This window comes from Osmerus mordax, chromosome 21 (genome assembly GCF_038355195.1).
Source record: "Osmerus mordax isolate fOsmMor3 chromosome 21, fOsmMor3.pri, whole genome shotgun sequence".
In the NCBI taxonomy this organism is placed as follows: domain Eukaryota; kingdom Metazoa; phylum Chordata; class Actinopteri; order Osmeriformes; family Osmeridae; genus Osmerus; species Osmerus mordax.
Window position 1 is genome coordinate 2185138 of NC_090070.1, and position 24323 is coordinate 2209460.

Below are 24323 nucleotides of genomic sequence, written 5' to 3' on the forward strand. Positions count from 1 at the left end.
TCAAGAAAAGTTGCCTGGAAACGTGCTCGCGGATACGAACAGGGGACGAGCACAAAAGGGAACATCAGCAAATCGCTGATTTACCAGAGCTGAATGCGAACAAGGAGAAAGGATTTGTTAATCTACAGTTGCCTGGCTTTATTGTAGCAAGTTTTACAAATGTTTGCACATGGCGGTTGTTTGTAGAGTTTCCGTTATTTTAAAGAACATTTAACAATTTTGTAATGAATGCTATTATGCTCATAGCATGACAAACGTAAATATAGCCTAATATAATTAGTTATAATATCGTGGCATGTTACGGTGTCATTATAAATTGTTGACATGTTATTCTGGAGCAAAGACGAAGATGTATAAATCATGTCTGATAACCACAATATTGTTATGGTCGTTATAACGACTATATTTGGTGGCATTAACAATAAGCTAGTAAGAGTAAGCAACATTCATCATCATTAGTATACAGTAACATAGTAACATATGTAGGCTTAATTTAGCTTGCTTTGCCGAGCTAGAACAACGACGGAGCCAGATATTCAAGTTTACAGTTTCTTTAATCCGACACAAAACTTAAGCAGTCAAACTAAAAACACAAAGCAAAAAGAGAAACGTATAGGTCCTGCACATATAATACTACAGTACTAATAGTACTGATTTTCGTAAAGTTCACATGTATCTGCTTCTTGATCGGACTTGTACCACATTCTGACAATTTTATGCAATGCCTTAGCTCCAGCTCACAAGCTCGCGACTGGTTGTCGCAAAGTATGACGTATAGAGCTAGTTGCACGCATGCACGAGTTTTGGAGCTAGGAACAAGCTTCTGCGCAAGACCGGCCGAGTAAGTCTGGAAAGATGGCGCGGTCCATATCGCGCTCTCGCTTGCCCCACTGCGCCACTGAGCACTTTTCATAGAAATGAATGGGGACGCCATCTTGGAAGAAAAATCTAGCTGTGTCTATTAATATATAAGTCTATGTGATCAAGACGCCCACTGATGTATGTTGTATATGTCCGTTGTGTTGTCCGTTGACCTCACAAGATGGAGCCCAAACAAAACGGTTTTTCCATTTACCCAGAATTCAACGCGGCGGGACGTCAACTTCGCATTCTCTATAGTTGGAATATTCAAACAATAAATGTTACCTTTAAAAGTAATAAAAAATATTACTTTTCTATATTTAGATTTTAGATCAATCTGAGTTTCTGGATGAAACATTGTATCCAGTAAATTGTGAAAATATTGTAAATGCTAATGTAAAAAAAAAAACATCCAAAAGGACTTCCTAAATGGACGACTGAGTATTCTTGATGTTTACTTCATCTCCTGGTCTCCAACAAAACAACTTAGCTTTTTCCACCATGACTCTGAAAGGATTTTTATCTTATGAGGTGTCTTCTTCCTCAGAGTCTGCATGCTGTCTACTTCTTGAATCCCAGTCAAGATGACCGAATCAAATACATCCTTCAGGTTCTTCTGGGTCAGAGCTGAGCACTCGATAAAGGTGATGGCCCCTATCTCCTGGGCACATTCCTGGCCCTCCTCTGCGCTCAGGGGTGTCTCCTGGTTCTGTGCCAGATGGATGAGAACCTGGACATCTTCTCTCAGGTCCAGCTGGGTGCCCACCAACACCACGGGCACCCTGGGGCAGATGCGTCGGACCTCAGGCACCCACCTGTTTGTCACATTACACAATGAGGAAGGGCAGACCACGCTGTAGCAGAGCAAGAAGACATCGGCATTTCTGTAGCACAGGGGCCGGAGACGGTCCAACTCCTCCTAAATAACAAGAGGCAACAACGTAAAAAAAAAAATTGACCGGAAACAGAGAAAATACTTTTTCTAAACTAGTCACACACCTTCTGACTAGTGTGACACGTTTTAAGCACAGCACATTATTGCTCGACAATGTATATCTTTGGTGTACTCTAATACGGAGTCTTGACCAGAAGGGTCTAAAATGTAAACTGAAGGGGGGCAATAATAACCAATGAGAATCACAGGGGGTCATGTAAACCACTTGTACACATCCTACAGGGGGCGATATAGGGTTTGGAATTGGGGACAGAGTGCTGTCTGAGAGAAATGCTCAGACAAACTGCAATGAAGAAAATAGGGGAGGTTTTAAGGATGCACCCAAAAGGGGACTAGTATATTACTAGTCTACTAAAACGTTTACAACTGTTTGAACCACATACTATATATTATAAACTATTTGAAACTGGAGTCTAAAATCAGCCTAAAAACGATATTAGATAGATTTATATTACGGCTTACGTTAATAGTTTCATCAAATCCCCATTTCTATTCACAAGCACAGAATGTTGGAACAGGAAAACAAAGAATAATTATTGAAAACTTCATCTGATCAAAATGTAGACTGTATAGATCTAATTTCACTCACCTGGCCAGCCATGTCACAGAGTTGTAATCTCACTGGTTTTCCATCCACAACAACCATTGCTGTTAATGCAGATAGAAAACCATTTATAAACTGTGTTTGAGGATATACATGTTTTGAGGATCACATAGAGTGAATGTACAATAGCACTGACTGCTGAATGGTTTGTGTCGATGTCAATAACGCACTACTGGCTATATGATTTAACAGAGATATCATATTACAAACAGACCTGCAAAGTTGTCAAATGCTGTTGGGATGTACTCTGTTGGGTATCCATTGGTGGTATAACTGACAATCAGGCTCGTTTTGCCGACCGCTCCATCTCCAACGAGGACGCAATTCACTTTACGCTCAGGTACGGAGCCTGACCGTCGTCGTTTCGAATTTAGTTGACAATCTCGGTATTTTGGACAACTCGGTACCTCCGGAGAAAACTGACAACACACCGGGTCCGACACTCGACGGGCTTTCTGCATCCCCATATCTTACAGAATCATTTTGCGCCTAGTAGATAGTTAAGGTTTCTATATATTTCCTATAGCATTTTCATCTCGATACTCGTGTGGATAGTTTTGTTCGAATCCAGACTATAACATATTAAACAAGAAATTATAAAATAGCCTGCATTTTGATTGCAAATAGCTGTCCGGCTGAACAAAGTTCAAAGACTACCGTTTGATTTGTCCGTAGCATGATATGAGTCGAATGGCTTCTCTGCTTCTTGTGTTCATGGTCGTAAGAAGCTTAGACTACTAGACGCCATGTGATATGCGTGCCTTCAAAGTGAACTAGAACTGATACAAACATTTGCTTTATTTAATATTGTATTATTGGTACTCCCATCAAACTATGCAAGCGAGATGGGGGAAGACAACTTCGGCTCCTTTCCCAGTTACCAATGGGGTTAGACAAGAATATTGTCACCTGTTCTTATTAATCTGTATATGGATGACCTCTCTAGGGCATTAGAAGTGTGTAAGACTGGCTGTATGGTGGGGGATAGGTGTATGAATCATCTGATGTATGCAGAGGATTTAGTTGTTATGTCTCCATATAGTGCTGGCCTACAGCAGCTTAGAGTCTGCTCAAACTATGGACTACAGTATGATATCAAATTCAATGTAAAAAAGAGTGTTGTAATGATTGCCAGAACTAAAGAGGACAGGAAGGTATGCCTTCCCTCCTTTTACTTGTCAGGGCAAGAGCTGAAAGTAGTTGCTAAAGCAAAATACCTGGGCCACTTCATCAGGGATGATTTATGTGACGATGATGACATACAGCGTCAGTGCTGTAAATTATATGGACAAGCAAATATGCTGGCATGCAAATTTCATATGTGTAATGTCAAAGTTAAAACATCTCTTTTTAGAGCATACTGTACTCCACTGTATACAGCTCACCTATGGTGCAGCTACAGTAAAGCAAAGATGCATAAGATAAAAGTGGCATACAATGATGCACTTAGAATCTTGTTGAAGTGTCCAAGATGGACCAGTGCTAGCCATTTGTTTGTGATGAATAATGTTCCCACCTTCCATGCTGTGCTGAGGAATTTTATGTACAGATTTATGTGCCGATTAACAGAGTCAAGGAATACAATTTTAACCGCCTTAACCAACCCTGCACTTAGTGATACCAGATAACTCTGGAAACACTGGAATACGCATATATACCTGTTTTAATTGTTGTGCATTGTATGAGCTATATGTATATTTGTATGTATGTGTGTATGTTTTGTATGTTCCCCTTATGTAATATGTGGTAGCCAGTATGTCTGTATGTATTTATGTTTATGTGTACCCTTTTTGTAATATGTTATGTGTATTTTTCTATCTGGACCTTGAGTCTGCAAATAAAGTTAAATTAATAAAAGTAAATAATAATATTATGATGCATAGCTCATACCTACATCACAGCGTATAAGGCAATATGTTTTCTAACGGCATCAATGACATTTTGGGGATCCTTATGGAAGATTATATCTGTACAAATCTTAAGTAAGTAAGTATGTGCTGTATTTGTACCATATAACTCACTAGAAATCACAAATAAAGCAACCCTAAAGTTATTAGCCTTAGGAGATATTTCCTCGGAAACAGTGAGGTGCAAACATAGTAGTATGGGCAACGGGCGACCAAGGCTGAATACATATTAGATTGGTATAATTCCTAACAATTGAAGGCCGGGATGTTTTGGGACAGGAGTGGGGTACCGACACTGCCTCAATGGGAAAAACCACACCAGCAACCACACATTACAAGCTAAGCTATCGGGCCCCAAACAATCCGCAACATACCCAGGGGCGTAGCCAGGACATTATTTCTGGGGGGGGCCAGCTCTGGCCAGTCTTTTATTTTTGGTGGCACTTGATTGTCAAAAACTACTATTTTAAAACTCACACACTGCATCACTCAGAGCAGCAGTTTTCTAACGGTATCCAGTGGTTAGTTGCTAGTCTCCATTGAAGCGCTGTCAGAATGCAGGTACGTTGGTTTGTGTCTTGCGCTGTTGATGGGGGCGTGGCCCAACATGTGAATATGGGGCTTGTAGCGTAAGTGACAAATGACAATATAAGACGACATTATAAAAAAATACTAATGCATTTATTTTAGCTTTATACTGCTTCTGTTCAGGAGGGTTTTGTCTTTTTTTTATTTTATTTTTTTGCCGTGAGGTTGGGGGGGGGGGGGGGGGGGGGGGCGGCAGGGTGGCCATTTTATGACCTGTCCCCCCGGACGTTCTTATTTAGTCTCTTCTGGAACAAACTTCATGTAGTATAGTAGATAGTTACTGTGTACCTGGAGTCCGAGCTACTGACATAGAAGCTATTCTTAGGGTGCTGGCTAGCACCAGGGCTAAGGAAAAGACCAAAGCTAAGGCACATGGTGCACGCATTGATGATAGGAACAAGGATATTGTCATACATCTCGGCACCAATGATGTTAGGCTGAGGCTGTCAGAGGTCACAAAGGTTAATATAGCACGGGCATGTGACCTTGCTCTAAAGATGAGTTGGGATTGAGTAATAGTCTCTGGTCCACTAGCTGTTAGGGGGAGGGATGAGATCTACAGCAGACTTGTTTCTCTTAACCGCTGACTGGCTCACTTCTGCACAGAACAGGGTTTAGGATTTGTAGATAACTGATCTTGTTTCTGGGCCAGACCTGGCTTGTTGAAAAGTGACAGGCTCCACCTGAGCTGGAGAGGTGCTTTTCTTTTGTCTAGGAACATTGAAGCTATTTTAGAGCAGGCCTGACACTCACTAGAGCAAGCCAGGCCACAGTCTCTTAGAGAGTCTGATAGGCATGTTGCGGGTTGTTTGGGGCCCGATAGCTTAGCTTGTAATGTAGCCAGTGTGGTTGCTGGTGTGGTTTTTCCCATTGAGGCAGTGTCGGTACCCCACTCCTATCCCAAAACATCTCGTTTGCACATTTTGAATACTCACACATACTTCATGCCTCTTAACCCTTGTGCTGCCTTCGGGTCACATGACCCAAAGGTTCATAACGAACCATCGTTGTGTTTACCCAATTTTACCCTATACAAAAACAAATAAAAATAATTTTCTTTTAACCTTCGCAATGTTGGGGGTCTGAGACAGCCCAACAGTTAAAATAAAATGCTTCACTTTGTTTTTGTATGCGGTAAAGTTGTCGCAATACGACGGTGGGTCACAATGACTGATGGGTCAGAATGACCCGAAGATAACACAAGGGTTAAAAAGTGGCGGTGTTGCTATGGTTTATACTTCCAGATTCAACCTCAGCCTGAAATCTTTGAACACCTTCAAAACATTTGAAATTATTTTCATGAAACCACTTTCTACGTTAAAGAGGAATAATCCTACGATTCCTGCTCCTTCCCCTCATTTTGTAAAGCCACTCTGTATCGCCCCCCAGGCCCGTATTCCCTCTTCTTAGAGGAATCTGATGATTTTGATGCTGAGCTTGTGATGTATACTGATAACGTCCTAATTATGGGTGACCTCAACATTCATGTGGATGTCCAGACAGATCCATGAAGAAATGCCTTCACTGCTTGCATTGATTCCACTGGCTTCACCCAGGTAATCTCCAAACCTACCCATCTTCACTTGCATACATTAGATTTAGTTCTCACACGGGGAATTGTGATTACTGACCTCATAGTCTTACCCCCACAATCCTATACTATCAGACCACCGTCTGGTTACCTTCAAAATGGAACTATGCCAGATCCCTGGAGGCTCTCAGAAAATTATTACTAGCCGTTGCATAACCTCAAACATAGCCCTGGAACTGGCTAATATACAGTACTACCAGGAGCACTTGAAGCACTCAACGTCCCAAATAAATCACTAAATGCTAAAACTAGCAATCTGAATATGGTTTTTCAGGTATCACTAGACTCTGTTTCCCCACTCAAACCTAGGGGGAAAAAAGATAAGAAAATGACTCCATGGTATTCAGAGGAAACCGGCACTCTCAAAAAGTCCACTCGAAAACTGGAATGTAATTGGCGGACCACTAAACTGGAGGTTTTCCACCTGGCATGGAAGGATAGCCTTTTGGAGTACAAGCAAGCCCTAATCAGGACCAGATCAGAATACTTCTCTAAATTGATGAGAGAGAACCAGCACAACGCAAAATTCCTATTTGATACCAAAACTCACAAAGAAAAGTACAAACGGTGTCAGTACTGATCTCTCACCCGATGACTTTCTAGACTTTTTTGACCACAGAATATATGCAATCAGGGACAGACTACACACTATCCCTAGACAAATTACCATGACCACAGAATCTTCCTCCATACCAAGCATACTCCATGTTGAGGCTCTCACCCACTTCAACCCTATCTCTACGGAAGCGTTCCTCAAACTAATAGATTCATCAAAACCCACCAGCTGCCTTCTTGACCCCAATCCTGATTTTAAACAAGCAATTATTAAGCCCCTGCTTAAAAAAACAAACCTGGATCTTTCAGAAATTGCAAACCAATTTCAAATCAGCCATTTCTCTCAAAGATTCTTGAAAATGTTTTGGTACAACAGTTCACTGAACACCTTTCTTCAAATCAGTTGTATGAACCCCCCCAGTCCGGATTTCGTCCTCACCAGCACTGAAACAGCACTCGCCAAGATAGTCAATGATCTACTATTGGCCTATGATGCAGACTCTATTTCTGTCCTGGTTCTCCTGGACCTAAATACTGCAGCATTTGACACTGTGAATCACCAAATTATCGTGGAACGTATGGAGAACTATGTTGGGATCTCTGGTACGGCACTCCAGTGGTTTAGATCGTATCTATCTGACATATCACAATTTGTCCACTATGACGGCCAGTCATCCAGGAGTACCGCAGGGTTCTGTCCTAGGCCCTCTATTTCCTCTCTACATGCTGCCTCCAGGAAATGCTGCTCAGAAGGAAATGTTCACTGCTATTCAGATGACGCCCATCTATACATGTCCCTAAAGCCTGGAGAACTACCACACGCTCTTGAAACGTGTCAATAAGAACATAGATGAATTTCCGACTCAACTCGGATAAAACAGATGTGCAAATTGTTTGACCTAAAAAACATGGGAAGAATCTGTCCAAACTCACCCTGGACTTCGAATAGATCAGTCTTACCAAGCCAACTTGTAAAAAATCAAGGAGTTACAATGGACCCAGACCTCTCATTCGAATACCATATCAAGAACATTATCCAAACTGCATTTTTCCATTGACGTAACATCGTCTCAAAGGATGATGGTGAAAAATGAATACATGCATTTGTTACATCCCGACTGGACAACTGCAATGTATTATTCTCTGGCCTCCCACGTACCTACTAAAAAAATGACCAGACCAGAACTAGTCAAACGTGCGCACGATTGAACTAAAACGAGGGAACTAATTAGTAAAACGTGCGCATAATTTAATAAATCATGGCCACAAAATACAATTAATTTTTATTTATGTCACTTCCGGGGCTACGTACTTGGGAAATGCATATGGCGTAGTTATTCTAGTGATTCAAACTGAGTTGTCTATTTTTAGCAACATTTACGTTGTTAGGCCAGCTCATGATGTTGTTACATTTGCTAATTGGCTAATGGCTACATTGTAGAAAGTCCCTTTGAAGTAGATTGTGTCATAGATTGTATAATATACAAATACTTGAAAAGGGTCGTAGCTGACCTCAGAGTAAAACGGAAACGGAATATTTTGGTTTCAAACTGTTTTTACAATTATATAAAAGTACTTGGTCAAAATATGTGCATTTGGTTCATTTTAAACATTAACATTTGTGTAAACATGTGAAAGGATAACAGTTTGAAACCAAAATATTACGTTTCCGTTTATTTTTCTTTGAAAGTTATCAACCAACACGCAACCAGCTGTGTGCCCTGAACATACGACTGATTACTTTGGGTATGAATGTTATATTAGTGCAACACTGCTCTGGTCTGGTCAACCGAGATGATCAGGCAGTCCGCTTGTGTGGACAAGGCACACAGTTCACTCACTCGCTTAGCCGTAGTCAGAGCAAGGAGTAAGCTTGTCTTAGAGAAACAAAGTGCAAGGGTATGCTGTTGATTGGTTCAAATGAAGGCTTACAAAGAGCTTCCAGCGCCATGGACAGTACCTTCGGGTTACCTTCGGGTCATTGTGACCCTTCAGTCATTGTGACCCAGCGTCGTGTTGCGACAACTTTACCTAATACAAAAATAAATTGAAGTATTTTCTTTTAACCTTCGCGTTGTATCAGACCCCCCACAGCACGAAGGTTAACTGCATACACGGCCACTGCATATACCTTAAAAGTATCCGCGACAAGTCCCTTGTCAAACAGTGATTGTAAGAAACACACCTGAAAGAATATTTCCCAGCGTTTCGCATATCCTCTCACAGTGGACTGTGCGTGTGCGCTCTGTATAGTTTGGATGACAGCTTCAGACAGTTCTAAGAGGTCCTTTTGAGAAGCCATGAGAGGACCCCCGATCACTGGAAGGCTCTTCACCATGCCTCCGGTTTGGGAGAGCGCCTCCTGCATGCCCAAAGGGCGAGGGAGCTTGTCTAGCCACCCTGTGAGCGTACAACCCGTTCTCCATTCTGTGTAGTATACAGACGGTTTCAAGATGACAACATAAACAAACGTTACTGCGCATGTGCGTTGTTATGGCTCAAAGTTAACTTCCGGCAAACTCGATAACAACAGAATTAGCTATTTATGATAAGTGTGTTACTATATAGCCACCTAATTAAAAGTTACTATATAGCCAGCTAATTAAAAGTATGTCTAGCCAGTATTATATAGGGTTACCAGTCGTAGAAAAGAGCCATTCCTTGGACAAACTGAAATGCAATAACATTACACTACCAGACCTGTTCAACAAAAAGTTGAGACAAGAATGTTTTTCTACAGACCTGTGTGATTTACCGGAGATCAGTCAGGTGCATATCTTTGAATACCTATTCAAGAGGGAATGTGTATATATGTAACAGACGTGGTCTTGCAAGCTCCGTCAGAGGTATCAGACAAATCGTCCCGCACTGGGTTCGAACTTGCCACCTCTGACATCCCAAGCGCCACCACTACCAACTACGCCAACGAAAAGCTAGCAATTCGTTGACGCGGGTGGCCTGTTACATACCTGAGGAGTGAGTTTCACCGATACACACCGGCTACATTCACCCCTCAAACTCACTCCGGCCGGTTAGCTGATGCTAACCTAGCGATCCGGGTCACGGCACCAGTGTAACAGACGTGGTCTTGCAAGCTCCGTCAGAGGTATCGGGCAAATCGTCCCGCACTGGGTTCGAACTTGCCACCTCTGGCTTCCCAAGCGCCACCACTACCAACTACGCCAACGAAAAGCTAGCAATTCGTTGACGCGGGTGGCCTGTTACATACCTGAGGAGTGAGTTTCACCGATACACACCGGCTACATATACAAGGGAGGCGTTCAAGGCTTATCACAACTTGGATTCCTATAACTATTTCCACTCTGAAAAAGTTAAAAGCATCCTTACATATAAGAATTTTAATTGTGAATTGAACCTGTGTGGTTGCGGGGAAATTGAGGTAGGTCAGATGCTTTACAAGCGCTACTCCGCTTGGATTGTTGCGACTAAGTCCGGCAAAGTCCACAGTGGGCATTGCAGTTGCATGGCAGGGTAAGTAAGGCAGGCTAAAAATACAGCCATGTTTCATTGATATTAGCATTTGGATAAGCTTTTACAATGCTTGCAATTATCCATGATAATGGAATGTCTCTGGATCTGTGCAGCAATGGAGAGGTGTGTAGCCATGTGGGCAAGATTGTGTCATCTGTCTCCTCAAAACCTGCGATTTGTAGTCAGGTTCAACTTATATATTAAAATATATATAATTTAACATGTTTTTAAATGTTAATTTATTCTGACTGACATGAACCAATGAGTTCAACGGAATCAGTGATGTGGAATGAGATCGGGAGCTTGGTGAACTACCCGTAACTTGCTGGTTGGACTCGCTAGCTTGTTATGTTAATTTAGCCTTTTTTTGCCTCCCAGGTATGTTCTTTATGCTATTGTGTAGCTGAATAACTGTTAATGTGTTACGTTAACATACCGGACACCTATTCAGCCTGTTGTTCTGTGTGCTATTGTGTAGTTAAATAACTTTACTTTCCAGAATAAATGTCTGTTCTTGGTCTTGGATTTTGTGAAATAAATGTGATTTATAGTCCAGTCCGATTTATATATGTTTTTTTTCCTCTTCATTACGCATTTTTTGACTGATGCGACTGATACTTCCGAAAAATACGGTAGTCAGGATTTCACCAGCAGTCAGGGAGAGCAGGATGTGCAGAGAGAGGAACCTGACGTGTCAGCAGCTTAGCTATTGGAAAAATTTAAGATGTAACTGTTATCTGAACTCTTGAGTAACACTAGGCTTACGCAGAGCCATAGAAAAAGAGAGTTGCGACACTTCCATAGACTCCCATTGTTATCGAGGAATGCGGAAGTAAAACGTGTCTCACGCGACCTATAGTTCCAAACATTGTATTTTCCACCGTTGAACCCCATTCATTTTCAGTGTCTCCGAAGCAAGTTAGCTGGTAAATTGATGAAAATCCTGCATTTTTTCATATTTCAACCACCACATATCAATTGTTATTAGTAGTATTTCATATAGCCAGCTTTAGATAACATTTATTGTAAGATTATAGATTGTTAGATTCTAAATGCAGTTAGAGCTAGACTGTAGGTCTAGTATCTAATGTAGAGCTAAGCAACACTTTTACTGTAGCTAGCTAGAGAGCACGTGTATCATAACCAGAAGTTCGTTGGTTTGTAGTCTGTCAAATTAGTTCTAGTTATTTGTGTTCGTTGGCATACAAAGTTACTCTTATTAGCCTATTCATAGATGCCACCTACGTCACTTCCAAACAGACCGCCGCCATATGCACTACCGATCTCGCCCAGTATGGCCGCCCACACTGCCGATTACAATGAGAAAGTGAGACAGAGATATGTCGGGAAAAAAATCCATTTTAAGCTCCGATCCTTTGCCTATTTGTTACCCCCAGTTTTCTTTGGTTCCTTATTATCTGCAACAGGCTTGTCCCAATTGGCTTACCATGACAGAGCTAGCTATAAACATTTATCTTGTACATAACCCTCCCCATACAGTGGGGATAGCTTGAAGGCTTTCAAGAGTACGGATGTTTATCAATATGCTGTGGCTGGATGGGCGAATGACGTGAAAGTGTGGCACATGGCCACCAAGGACTTATATTTAATCATGGGAAAGTTATTTATTATTTGAAAGAAATCAAATGTATGTTTTTGGTGCAGTTTACTCTGACTAGGTAGCGAGTTGTTAGCTAAGTGGCTAACAGCTAGCTAGCACTCATCTTAGTGCCACTTAAGCTTAATTTATACTTCGGTCGCGGACACTTTTGAAATGGTCGCCGATGGAAAAAAAAAAGTGTCGCTCAGGCTGCTGCATTTATACTTCGGAAAACAGTCGCCTGTGCTCAAGGTTCGCGTGACGTAAACAGAATAATTTTACCGTTACATTCATAGCTATGGTTACATTGTTAACGCTTTGTAGCCTAGGTGATCAATCGGAGAAACTGACAATTTTAATTTTTCACTATGTGACGACATCCGCGCCAGTAGAAATTTCTCCTGGTAGGCGACACTTCTAAGCGACGGTTAAAAGTGTCGACCGAGACGTCATTTCTGTCGGCGACCTTTTCAAAAGTGTCTGCGACCTAAGTATAAATTGGGCTTAAGGCCGAGTAGGTAGGCAACATGGCGGCGCAAAGCTACAGTGACGTCATGTGAATCAAATCAATAGTACATCTGATTAGAGCTAGCAACAATGCATTTCAGATTAATGGGTCCCCTATCGTCCAGCTAGCTCTCAACGCTCGGCAGGAATTTCAGGTCCACTCACTTGCTAGTTAGCTCAACTAGATGCATCTACTACTGCATCAATCAAAAGGATAAATGACCTTGTGATAAGATCATCACAAGTGTGGATGATGACAAGAAAAAGAAAGTATAACTGCATGGAGACGACAACTTTAATGATTATTATCCAAACAGCAACAAGGTATTGTCAGGCTGGTGGAGAGATGACCAGGTTGTTGCATTGACACGGCTGGTAAGTGGAGAGTTGGAGAGGTTGTAATAAACAATTATATGGAATGTTAATTCTCCCAAATTACAGATTTTTTTCATAAATAGTTTCAGCTATGTAGCACCTGTTAGTGCAGATTTTACATTAAACACATGATATCAATTTACTGTTTGTGTAGGAGTGATGGTGAGGCTAGTGGAGTGATGCAGCTGGTGGAGCAATGGAGAGGCTGGTGGAGCTTGCCATTCCTGTAAGCGGCGGAGTGATGACGGAGCTGGTTAGTGGGGATATTGACGGTGAGGCTGTAAGATTAGGATAGAATGATGTCTGATATTAGTATGTAAATTGCCAGTTACCACAAACAAACATAACTTAGCATTTTCTGAAGTAGATGAAGCAGATATGTTGACCCTGGTCCTGGGGATCCACATACCTATAGAAGCTGAAGTCAAGGTAGGTTGTGGGACATTTGTTGGTGCAAAAGTCAGACCGAGCACCTCCATGGCAACGATAAAAGTGTTTGATGGTGGCGTGGTTGTTGTAGGCCTAGATGTTGCTTGGCTTTGCTGGTTCTTCTTTGCTCTTTTTGTCTGGCTTTGACTTCCAAGATGCCCATCTTTTAAGAGCCCTTTTTTTCTTTCAGCTCGTATGTGCTTTGCTGGGATTCTCAACCTCAGCCTGATGTATCTGTTGGTGATTTTTTTTTGTACATCATTACATGAGGGAAGCCTGCAGTCGATCACCATAGCTTCCTTCTGCAGCACATCCATGGCATTTTGGATATGCATTAGGGAGTCACTGGTCCTGGTTCGGAACAGCTCCTCAATTTGCCGGACTAGGTCAAAGGCCTCTTGCGACGGCCGACAAAGCGCACCAGGCTTGAATTCTTTCAGCTTTAGTAAAGTACTGTGCTCTCCTTCAGGTTTGTCAGCATTGTTGTTAATTGCTTTTTTGCATTCATTACAAATGTTGTAGTATTTGTTAACTTGATTTACTATGTATCCTGTCAGATGGTAGAGAGCGCAGGTCTCTGTTTTAGTGAGGTCAGGTGCAGGACTGCGCTCCATCAGCTCCTCCACACGCAGGGCAGGACTGGGTAAGGTCTCCTTTGCATCCATAAAGTCAGCCAAAAGGCTGTTCTCATCTTCCTGATAGCTTCCTGATTTTGTTGTTCTTAAAAACTGCCCAACAGAAATTGACTTCAGTGCTTGGTGAAACTCCACGGCAGTTGGGACTGGATTCCTCTGTCGGATGCAGCCAAATAGGTTTTCCAGACAGTCTTGGGTAAACCTGCTGGTCAACACAAACAAGTGTCCCTGTGACAGCATGTCTTCTTGGATGGACAGTATTGTAGATGCTGTTTGTACAGGCTTCCAGCTACTCGGTTGTCCAATCTTCAGCCCACGGAACAGTTGGATCGTGTCCTGGAGGAACTTGATGGCCTTTTGGTACTCCTCCATCTTGTGCCTGCTCAGTGCCATTACTGGGTGGCGAGAGGACATGAGATCAAACCAGTGGTCTACCTGCCCCAGGAGCCATGCTGTTGTCCGGTAAGAGGTGGGTCGTTGTTCCTTCTCAACCATATATTTCAGGCCAGCACATGTTGCCTTGCTGAAAACATTTAGTGCAGGGCCTACCTTCATCTTGTCAAAATGACTGGGCTGAAGGGTTTTCATTGAGATATTTGGAGCAATTTTCAAAGCCATTAAAGAATATATTGTGCTTATTAAAGTTATGCATTGTGCTTATTAAAGTTATGAACTTAGAAGTGTGGCCAGGCTTAAACATTGGGTCTCACACTGAGTGTGGGAAGCAGGCTGTTCTTTGTGTCTCTATCTCTTCATTTTCAGAAACAACCTTGAAACCGGGTGTAGATGGCACCCGAGCAGGTGGGACGCGGAGGCAAGAACAACTCCCTGATACACGAGAGAACAAGCTCAACCCTCTTTTCATCTTTCTGTTTTAATTGCACTGTATAAATATATGCTGGGGAGGGACAGATAGCGAGTTGGACTTCGTGAACCAGCCCAAACTCTGTTGCGGGTAGGGAAACGTAGACAACCCCAGAGCTCTGTACTTGTTGATTTCCAACTGCTGCATTAAAGCTGATATTATGGGACCTCTGCGACTCCAGACCACTCTTTCTAGAACACAGATTTGTGTCATTGAATACTATCATTACATATTGGAATAGACACAAAGATTTTGAATCCTTCAAATGGTGACCCCGACGCTGAAAAGAGGGAGTCCAGAGGGTTCCGGCCCGACCGACAGATCGGGAGAAAGACCCATACACCGGTACGAGGAGGCAGACGTAATCATCAGAGGCGCCTCAACATTAAAAAAAAAGGTAAGCAGACACCTGTTAATTCAAAGTACTGCTATTCGGTACTGAGAACCAAATTTAGACGATTACTATGTTTCATCGTACCTAGTCAAACGAACAGTGGTGGGAAATCAACCGTTTTTGTGTTTTGTCCTTGTCCAAGTGGAGGTTAGAGTCCTCTCCAGGGGTTAGAGTCCCTAAACTCGTTGTCTTGTCCAAGGGGAGGTTAGAGTCCTCTCCAGGGGTTAGAGTCCCTAAATTCGTTGTCTTGTCCAAGGGGAGGTAAGAGTCCTCTCCAGGGGTTAGAGTCCCTAAACTCGTTGTCCTTGTCCAAGGGGAGGTTAGAGTCCTCTCCAGGGGTTAGAGTCCCTAAACTCGTTGTCTTGTCCAAGGGGAGGTTAGAGTCCTCTCCAGGGGTTAGAGTCCCTAAACTCGTTGTCCTTGTCCAAGGGGAGGTTAGAGTCCTCTCCAGGGGTTAGAGTCCCTAAACTCGTTGTCTTGTCCAAGGGGAGGTTAGAGTCCTCTCCAGGGGTTAGAGTCCCTAAACTCGTTGTCTTTGTCCAGAGGGAGGTTAGAGTCCTCTCCAAGGGTTAGAATCCCTGAATACTGTCTATTTGTGTGGAGTCAGATTGAGTTTAATAAAAATAGAGAGGAGTGTGGTGTGTCTTTTCTTTGTCCTCTCCGGTACAGGGGGTTACAGAATTGAATTGATGTGAAAAAGTAATATTTGTGTGGAATCGGGTTGAGTTGAACGGTATTTTAAACAGATCTGTCGTTCTTTATAAATAAATAAATAAATCCACTAGGTGTCCTCCAAGGACCATAATTGCCTTCAGTGCAAAGTCTAACAAGTTGTCAAATTGTGAGATCACTCACTTTTATCAATCTCGTGCTTTTTTCTTTGACCAAGAAGTTACAGAAATCCCGAGGAGAGTTGGAGAAAGGTGGGGGCTAAAAGAGTCCAGTTACGTTGAGATCTTACAAAGGTTATCCCAGAGGGTATACCCCTGGTTTATAAATAGGTTCTAATACAATTGGAAGAGTTATACTAGAGCAAAATTAAGTGAATAGACGGTAAACGCTAAACAGCTGTGTTGGTCAAAGAATGGTTTGAGGAAATGTATGTGAAAAATTATGAGGATGCAATTGGAAAGTTACATAAAGGATTGGTTTAGAGAGGATCATGGAAGGTTATGAAATAAAACAAGAACGTTTTGTGGATGTGAAGAGATGATTGGTTTAAACACTGATGTTTTGAAGAGGAAACTATGAATATACTTTGAAGGTATATGGGATAGCATTTTAAGTCAAATAGTAAAATCTAGGGTTTTTAAGAGTTTTGATAAAGGTATTAGATATAATTTGGTTAAAAATGAGAAAGAGAAAATAACTAAATGTACTTTTATTTGGAGTTTAATTGTAATTTGGTTTTAAGTTTTATTTGAGAGTTTTATCAGAGCCTGGCATACTGTTTGGGATAAACAGTTAGGCTGTGATAATGTTGTATTATGAAGAGGGTTATTATAACATTCAGTTCTGAAATAATTTGGGAATACTCATCAAGTCTGATAAATTGTGGTTATGATGGTTTGAGCTAATTGGCTCGTTTTGAACTGCAGCAAAACGAGTTATGAAGTTCTACCTATCTGACCTTTATAGAAAATATAGTTGGGAAAAATGTTTGGTTAATAGCTACATTAAGAACATTATTTGGTTTATATTTCATCAACAGTTGATTTTCTAAAGAAGGGAACAAAGAAACAGATTGTAATTTCTAGGCATGACTAATAGGAGTTGACTATCAAATGATGATACTGTCTTATTAGATGCTGTTTCATGTGTTTGCTCAACAATAAGAAAACTGAAGGGTCAATACTGCCTGCTAATTATATAGATATGTTTACAGTGAATTGAAATATTTCCCAGTCCTATACCAGATGCATAACACCATTTGAATTGATTTATTGGAGATCATATGTAATACCACAACTTAAACCTTTCACATAGCATGATGAAGAGGCGAATCAAATGGTTAACCAATTTTATAAAAAATGCTAACTAGAAAAGAGATGTCTTCTGCTAAATTCTGTTCCAGGTGAAGCAGTAAACCAAAGAGTGGAGGAGTCAAACGAGGAGATTGGGTATTGATTAAAGTTATCAATGAAAGGAGGGATCTTATGACAACTTTAAAATATCCTGTCTAATTTCTGGTTTTTCTATTTGTTTCGAATTTAGTTTATTTTATTACAATTCTAAAAGCTTGGCTGAAGTTGTATGTATGTGGTGAAGGGGGCCTGTGAGCATGTCCAGGTCTGCCGTGGATACATGGATGTCGAATGTCCACTCTGTGGAGTGACGGTGGGTTTTCCCCTATAACATCATTAGGGTTTTCCCACTGTGTCCAGTGTATCCTCACCACATGGCCATAACGCTGCATAGTCTCATCATTATTGTTGATTTGTATGCCAACATTGTGTAATCAGTAATGGGATATTTTTAAATTTGTGTTTGTTGTCACACCCTAAAAGGGTGTGAAAGGAGGGATTTATTTGAACTTTAAGAATATCCACTTTAAATCCTTAAATGGGTTCTTGATTTCAATATCTGTGTTTAATCATTGGTGTTGGACTGTTCGCATCTCATTTGACTCAGTTACTGCTTGATCATGGGAGATAAGGTGATGTTGGGACTGTAACTCTTTTCTACTTCAGGACGAGTCAGACCGGCGGGTCTGACTACCTAACCCCTGTTCTAAGGCCCCATTCCCCTGGAGACCCTGCCCCCCCCCCCCTTCTCACTGGATGATCTACCCATTCCCCTGGAGACCCTGCCCCATCTGCCCCTATGCCTCATCAGACCTATGAGTGGTCTGCCCCCCCCCTTCCCCTTGAAGACCCTGCCCCACTTGCCCCAATACATCATCCGATGTTCGGAGAAGCCTGTTGTACGTTTATGGACAGGACCATTCAAGGTCATCGAGAGAACCTTGCACGCCCTAAGGGTGCTGGGGAAAGGAAGTACGTGGTACCAGTGGAGCATGTATTGTGCTGCTCCAGAATCCAGTTGTACGTTGCAGGAGTTGGTGGAGAAGGGCCAGTGAACCTTTTGCTATTGCTACGAATGTGAGAGTCCGTAAAAGAGGGTTACGACTAGGTCAAGAGTGATACTGCTTGACCACACTAGAATTGTACTGGACTAAGAAGGTTTCCGCTATTTTACTTAAGAGTGTGCTATATCAATATCAACATGATTGTTGCTGTATCCCGTGTATCAGGTCCCTGTGAAACCGAATCATTGTCTTGGCTGTGGAGAACCCAAAGACGGGGTTCCAAATGCCGTTGCTGGGGCTGGCTGACCAGGACGAGGAGACGGTATTTGGTCCGGGCTATGTTGATTGATCTCTGGTGTTTTCAGAGATCAAAAGAGGGATTAAAGAATATATTGTGCTTATTAAAGTTATGCATTGTGAATCCTTCACCATCCCTTCTTGAAAATGAACCAAATCTTTCAGTGGACCGACTGAAGCTTCATTGGAGGGGAGGTTCTCCCTCTCTACCATATCTGGTGGGATTGGGAACGTCTGTCCGCGGACCAGGGCACTCTTCAAGTTCTTCACCAGGTCTGGGACATCTGGCATGAAGTATAGCCTTGTAGCGGGGTTTGCTCGTTTAAGATTAGCAATACTTAATTTATGATAAAGTATGTAGTTCTTGGGGCACCACCTCTTATTGTTAAAGGGATAGAGGAAACCTTATTGAATAATATTGAAATAATAGCCTTTGTTATAATCAGTCTAATCTTAAGTAGTGAATTCTATGAAAGTAGAGCAGATCAGATAACGTGAGGGATAACGCAAGTGTTATAAACAATGATTTATTTAAGGAAATGTAATTATAATGAACAAATACCAGAGAAGTTATAGGTTAGTTGAAAGTGAGTTGAGTTGAACTGTATACAGTAGGTCCTAAACTATGATGAGGGTTGGTACAAGATGGTAGGTTGAGAGCGCGTGGGGAGGGGGAAGGGAGAGAGAGAGAGATAGGCTTCTGGAGAACAATGGGAGAGTATGTTAACTAATCCTAACGAAAGTTAGGTTAAATCATTTGCAAACTAAAATCAAACGTAACAAATTAAATCACAATATGTCAATGTTCACAAGTAAGAAATGTAGCAATATCGCAGTTACTGTTGTCAGTTTGAAGAAGAAGAGTCAAAGTTCCGTTGTCGTTGTCAAACGGTTAGAGCAAAGGAATCTTTCGTTCAAGTTCCTAGTGGTCCAGTGAGTTGCTGATTGAGAAGGATAGGTCAGATGTGTCGTGAACACTTCCGGTGAATCCTTGCGAAAAAGCCAGGATTGCTTGTGCGTCGAGGTTTTATAATCCTTGCGAAAGGGGGTATCCTTTTGGAGGTGAACTCTTTGATTGGTCAGTTACTCCCACCTGGGCGTCCATCCTGAGATTGACGTATGGGTGTGAAGTGGTTGATAACTTTTCAGAGTTCAGCTATTTCAAATGTCCATGTATTGCTTATACTTGAAAATATAACAATACAACATTCATAAATGGTTTAGTTTGTAGATTTGAAGATCAAGATTGACTGATTTATCATAACAGGAAGGGAAGTTACATTAAAACATCAAATTATCAAATTATCATCACATTATAACACATCAACTACTGTCATTGAAATAGTGTCCCTGAGCCATGTAGTCCTTGAGAATATGTTTGTAAATCCAGAAAAGTTAGTTCTTCCTTAAAATCCTTTGTCTCCATACTGTAAGGCCATTTTGGTCTACCTTCTGACCCCATGCTGGGCCAGAAGCTTTGAAGCTCCTGCTCTGGAGATAAGGACAAAGGGGGAAAAACACCCTTTCTCCTTGTCGGGGGTAGGGGAAAGGTGTGATGGTACGTGGTTTGTCTGTTGGCTCTGCTACATATCCCCCTGCTGGCAACGTCCGATGACTCGACGTCGTTGGGCTGTTGGCACGTAAGAAGAGCAGAGAAAAGACAAACACGACACTACGACAGCATTTCAACTGTAAACATTGGCATTAGTGGACACTAAACAATGTAGGAATCAATGGGCGCTAACTTGGGTCTTATTACTAAGTTTCTTAGAATGAAAGGAAAGAAAAGAGATAGAAGTGGAAGTGGGTGCCTTGACTTCCTGGAGTCATGGTCTTATTTGTCAGGGGCCAGGGAAGGTGGCTTATGCGGCGGTAGCTCTAAGGAATTCCTTTTGACAGTACCTCAAAGTAAATCATGTTGGGTTTCTGGTAACAGATTTAAGAAATAAAAATATTGGTAGAATGGTGGAGCCATATTCGTCTTGTGACGGTGTTTGCCTATTATTTTGGTTTAAAGGAGGGTTTGTTTTTGTGACTTTGAGACACTTTGGTCAAGGCACCTGTTGTGCACCTGTTTCATCAGCAGTTTGACAGGGTCAGGTTGCTGGTATAAGGCCAGGCCTCTGTGCATGGCCTGTTGTTCGCGAGTAGCGGTGTTTTCTTCCGGGGGTTGTGCCACCTTGTCACAGTTGGCGTGCTTCTTCTGGGATGCTTGTCGGCCATGGTAGGTTTTCCTACTTTCTGCACTCTCATCCAGTTGGCATCATGTGACTTCTTTTGGACTTGTGATGCTTCTCGTCGCAGGTGGGTTTCTGATGGCACCCGACGGTCATGGCGTTGTGCTGATTCTCTTTGAACCTTGTGTCTCGATGGGTGAGTGGCGTAGCTCTGGGGCGGTCTGGAGCGGCCATCTAACCCATGGATCGGGTCCTCTTCTGAGAGATGTGGATCAGACGTGGGATGTCCCCCCCCTTCCACTGTGAAGACTGTGTTCTGGACTTCAGGGTGAGGCAGTGGATAGGGCTTCTTGACGTGGGTCCACATCTTGTTTCGTTTGAAGTCAATGAGGGGTTCCAGTCTGTTGAGTAGATCGTGTCCAATCAGCAGTTTTTCGGTCTCAAGCGGTGAGACATGGATGGGGTGGATTAGGGACATTTCCCCAAATGTTAGCTTCAAGTACAGTGTCTCTGTGACTGGAGCTTTGTTTTGGGTGAAGCTTGTGATGTTGAATTCACTATCTTCACTTTTAATCCATCTTCTGTTTGATCTGGCTATTTCTTTTAGCTGAGCGGCCAAGGTGGGTGCAATCAGGCAGATTTCTGCACCCTTGTCCAGCAATCCTTCGCAGGGCACTTCATCTTCAAGTGTGATGGGGACATAGCTTCGGTTAGCTCTTCCTTTTCTGGAAAGCTCACCCAGAAATGTGTGTAACTGTGAGGCTTGTTTGTGTGTTGTTGTTTCTGGAGGTTGTCTTCTTGTGGGTTTGTGGTGTTTTTGGGTCCTCTTCCCTTTCTTCCATCCAATGGGGAGCCTTTGAGGTGTGTTTTCCGTGTTGGGGCCTTCTAGTCATGCTGGGTCTGACGGATCCTTTTTGTTTGCTTCATCCAATTTCCTTAGTATGTCACTAATGTTTTCCTTCATGATTTCTATGTTCTCTTCACGTTTTTCTTTTTGTTGATACTCTTGGGGTTTGATTGTTTTGTTATAGTTGTCCTGGTGTCGTCCAGGGTTGTTGTGTTCGTTTTGGTACGGTGTGGGTCTTGTTGAGTGGTTTCTTGCGTGATAGGAGTGTTGTTTGTATCCATAGTTGTTGTCTGTTGTAATTGTTTTGATATTGTTCGGGTCTTGTTGAGTGGTCTCGTGCATTATAGGAGGGTTGCTTGTAGGCAGGTCTGGGTTCGTAGGGTCTCGGGAGTTCTCTTCCTTCTAGTTGTAGGTGTGAGTCTGATTCCACCACATGGACATTTGAGTCTTGAGATCGATTGTTGTTCGCCCATGATTTATATGCCATGTCTCTCAGCTGCAGAGCCGTCATGGTTTCCTGGTTCGCGAAGGTCGTCATGAAGGGTTTTATGGATTGGGAGAGGTTGTTGATGAACACTGACTTGAACATGGGAGTTTCTTCTCCTCCGGGTTGGTTTTCTGTTGCAAAATAGGTTTTCCGGAACCTCTCATAGAATGTCTTTGGGTTTTCGTTGGCCTTTTGTTTTGTGTGCAGGGCGGTAGTGCAGCAGGAGCTTTTACTTTCTGAATGCCAAGCCTTGAGGGTACGGCAAGCCATGTCATAGCTGTGGCGTTCTCCAGCAGGTTGCCTGTCAAGCAGGGCTCTGATTGAGCTGGAAGAGGTGCTCTTCAACAGGTACAGCTTGTCTGCGTCTGTAGCTCTAGGTAGGCGATCGAGATTAAAGTTCAGTTGTTCCAGATACATCACAATGCTCTGAGTGGGATTGTCTGGATCAAACTTTTCTATGTTCCTGCTCATTTTCAATAGCAGATTTAGTGACACTGCTGATGGCAGGTCATGCATTTCCCATGCATTTTGTGGATAGGCTGGATAGGCTGAACGTGAGGGTTCATCATCGTTATCCCATCTGTTTGGGGCTGTGGTCTGAGCGTGTCGTTCAGGTTGGGATTGTAGTTCCATCTTCTGGTCCCGTTTCCTGCTCAGCTGTTCCGCATCTTCTGGTCTCCTTCTTCCGTCATTGTTTGGATCATCTATGGGCTGGATTGTGGCGGTCGCTTTGTACAGCTTTTGAAGGGTAGATAGTTGTTCAGTTCTTGCTTCAAGTAACTCGTCCCTCATCATCCCCCGATCAGCTGTGGCGTGCGCGAGATCTTGGTACAGGAGTTGGATTTTTGTGTGGAGAGCGTGGCATTCTTCTTTTAAGTGGTCGTAGTCTGCTATTTTTCCATTAGTTTCATCCAATACCTTCTCTGTGTTTTTCAGTAGTGATGCTGAGTCCTTGTTGCTTTTCTGAACCCCCTGCATTACTTCTTTCAGTTCTTCCAGTTCCTCAGCTAGGCCGCTGGCTTCCTGTTGCAGTGTCTCCCGTAATTCTTGTTCCTTTTCCTTAGCCATGTAGTCCTTGAGAATATGTTTGTAAATCCAGAAAAGTTAGTTCTTCCTTAAAATCCTTTGTCTCCATACTGTAAGGCCATTTTGGTCTACCTTCTGACCCCATGCTGGGCCAGAAGCTTTGAAGCTCCTGCTCTGGAGATAAGGACAAAGGGGGAAAAACACGCTTTCTCCTTGTCGGGGGTAGGGGAAAGGTGTGATGGTACGTGGTTTGTCTGTTGGCTCTGCTACAGCCTCCTGTCTGGTCTTGTTGGATGTGGGACAGACGTTTTGTTGTGGTCCACTCCAAAGGCCTTCCACATTGCCCGATTAGGGATGCTCATGTCAGTGGTGACCTTAATCACATGTAGCCCGATGGAATCTGCTCTGTGAATAATGTCCAAGACAATAGGTTTGTAAATGGCCCCATTAGTGGAATTGCCACTGTAGTGATAGGCCACTACTTGTTTCCACCTTGTCGTTATCCCTGCCAACATAAAAACACACGCATATGTTGCCTCTCCTGTGTGGCCAGGTAACGTCACATCCCCATACAGCTTCCTTGTTCCCAGGTGCAGCTCCACGCTTGGTGTGATTGACATCTCATCCAGAGTAAGTACGCACTCCCTCTCCATCTCTGTCAGGCCATCTACCTTCAGCTTCAGCATGTCAAACACCTCCCCTAGTACTCCTGGTTCCATCTTAATGTGCTGTATTCGTCTTTGCAGGGTTCTGATGTCGAGGAGAGGAATCAACATGTCCTGTAGAAGTTTGTAGCCTGTTGAGCCAGTAGCAAAACGGACTTGAATAGCCTTTTTAAGGATCAGGGGAGTCAGTTGGCTGAGTGGTTAGGAAATCGGACTAGTAATCTGAAGGTTGCCAGTTCGATTCCCGGCCGTGTCAAATGACGTTGTGTCCTTGGGCAAGGCACTTCACCCTACTTGCTTCGGGGGGAATGTCCCTGTACTTACTGTAAGTCGCTCTGGATAAGAGCGTCTGCTAAATGACTAAATGTAATGTAAATGCAAGGATGTCATTTCCCCATCGTATGCTTCTCTTCAGACCGCTCGATTTTATCTGATCTT

At 42.7% G+C, this 24323-nt stretch overlaps 1 protein-coding gene and 1 long non-coding RNA gene across 2 annotated transcripts; one reads left to right on the plus strand and one right to left on the minus strand.

Annotated features, from left to right (window-relative positions):
* Window positions 1-1315: 1315 nt before the first annotated feature.
* Window positions 1316-2902, minus strand: si:ch211-133l11.10 (rho-related GTP-binding protein RhoU). Its single transcript, XM_067258908.1, is given in 3 exon segments — window positions 1316-1780; window positions 2406-2464; window positions 2635-2902. Coding segments are annotated over 3 exon segments (792 nt in total).
* A 1431-nt stretch (window positions 2903-4333) lies between these two features.
* LOC136965683 (uncharacterized) lies at window positions 4334-13920 on the plus strand. The gene is made up of 5 exons (XR_010879321.1): window positions 4334-4406; window positions 12985-13035; window positions 13190-13307; window positions 13403-13464; window positions 13773-13920. It is a non-coding gene; the product is annotated as an uncharacterized lncRNA (long non-coding RNA).
* Window positions 13921-24323: the final 10403 nt, after the last annotated feature.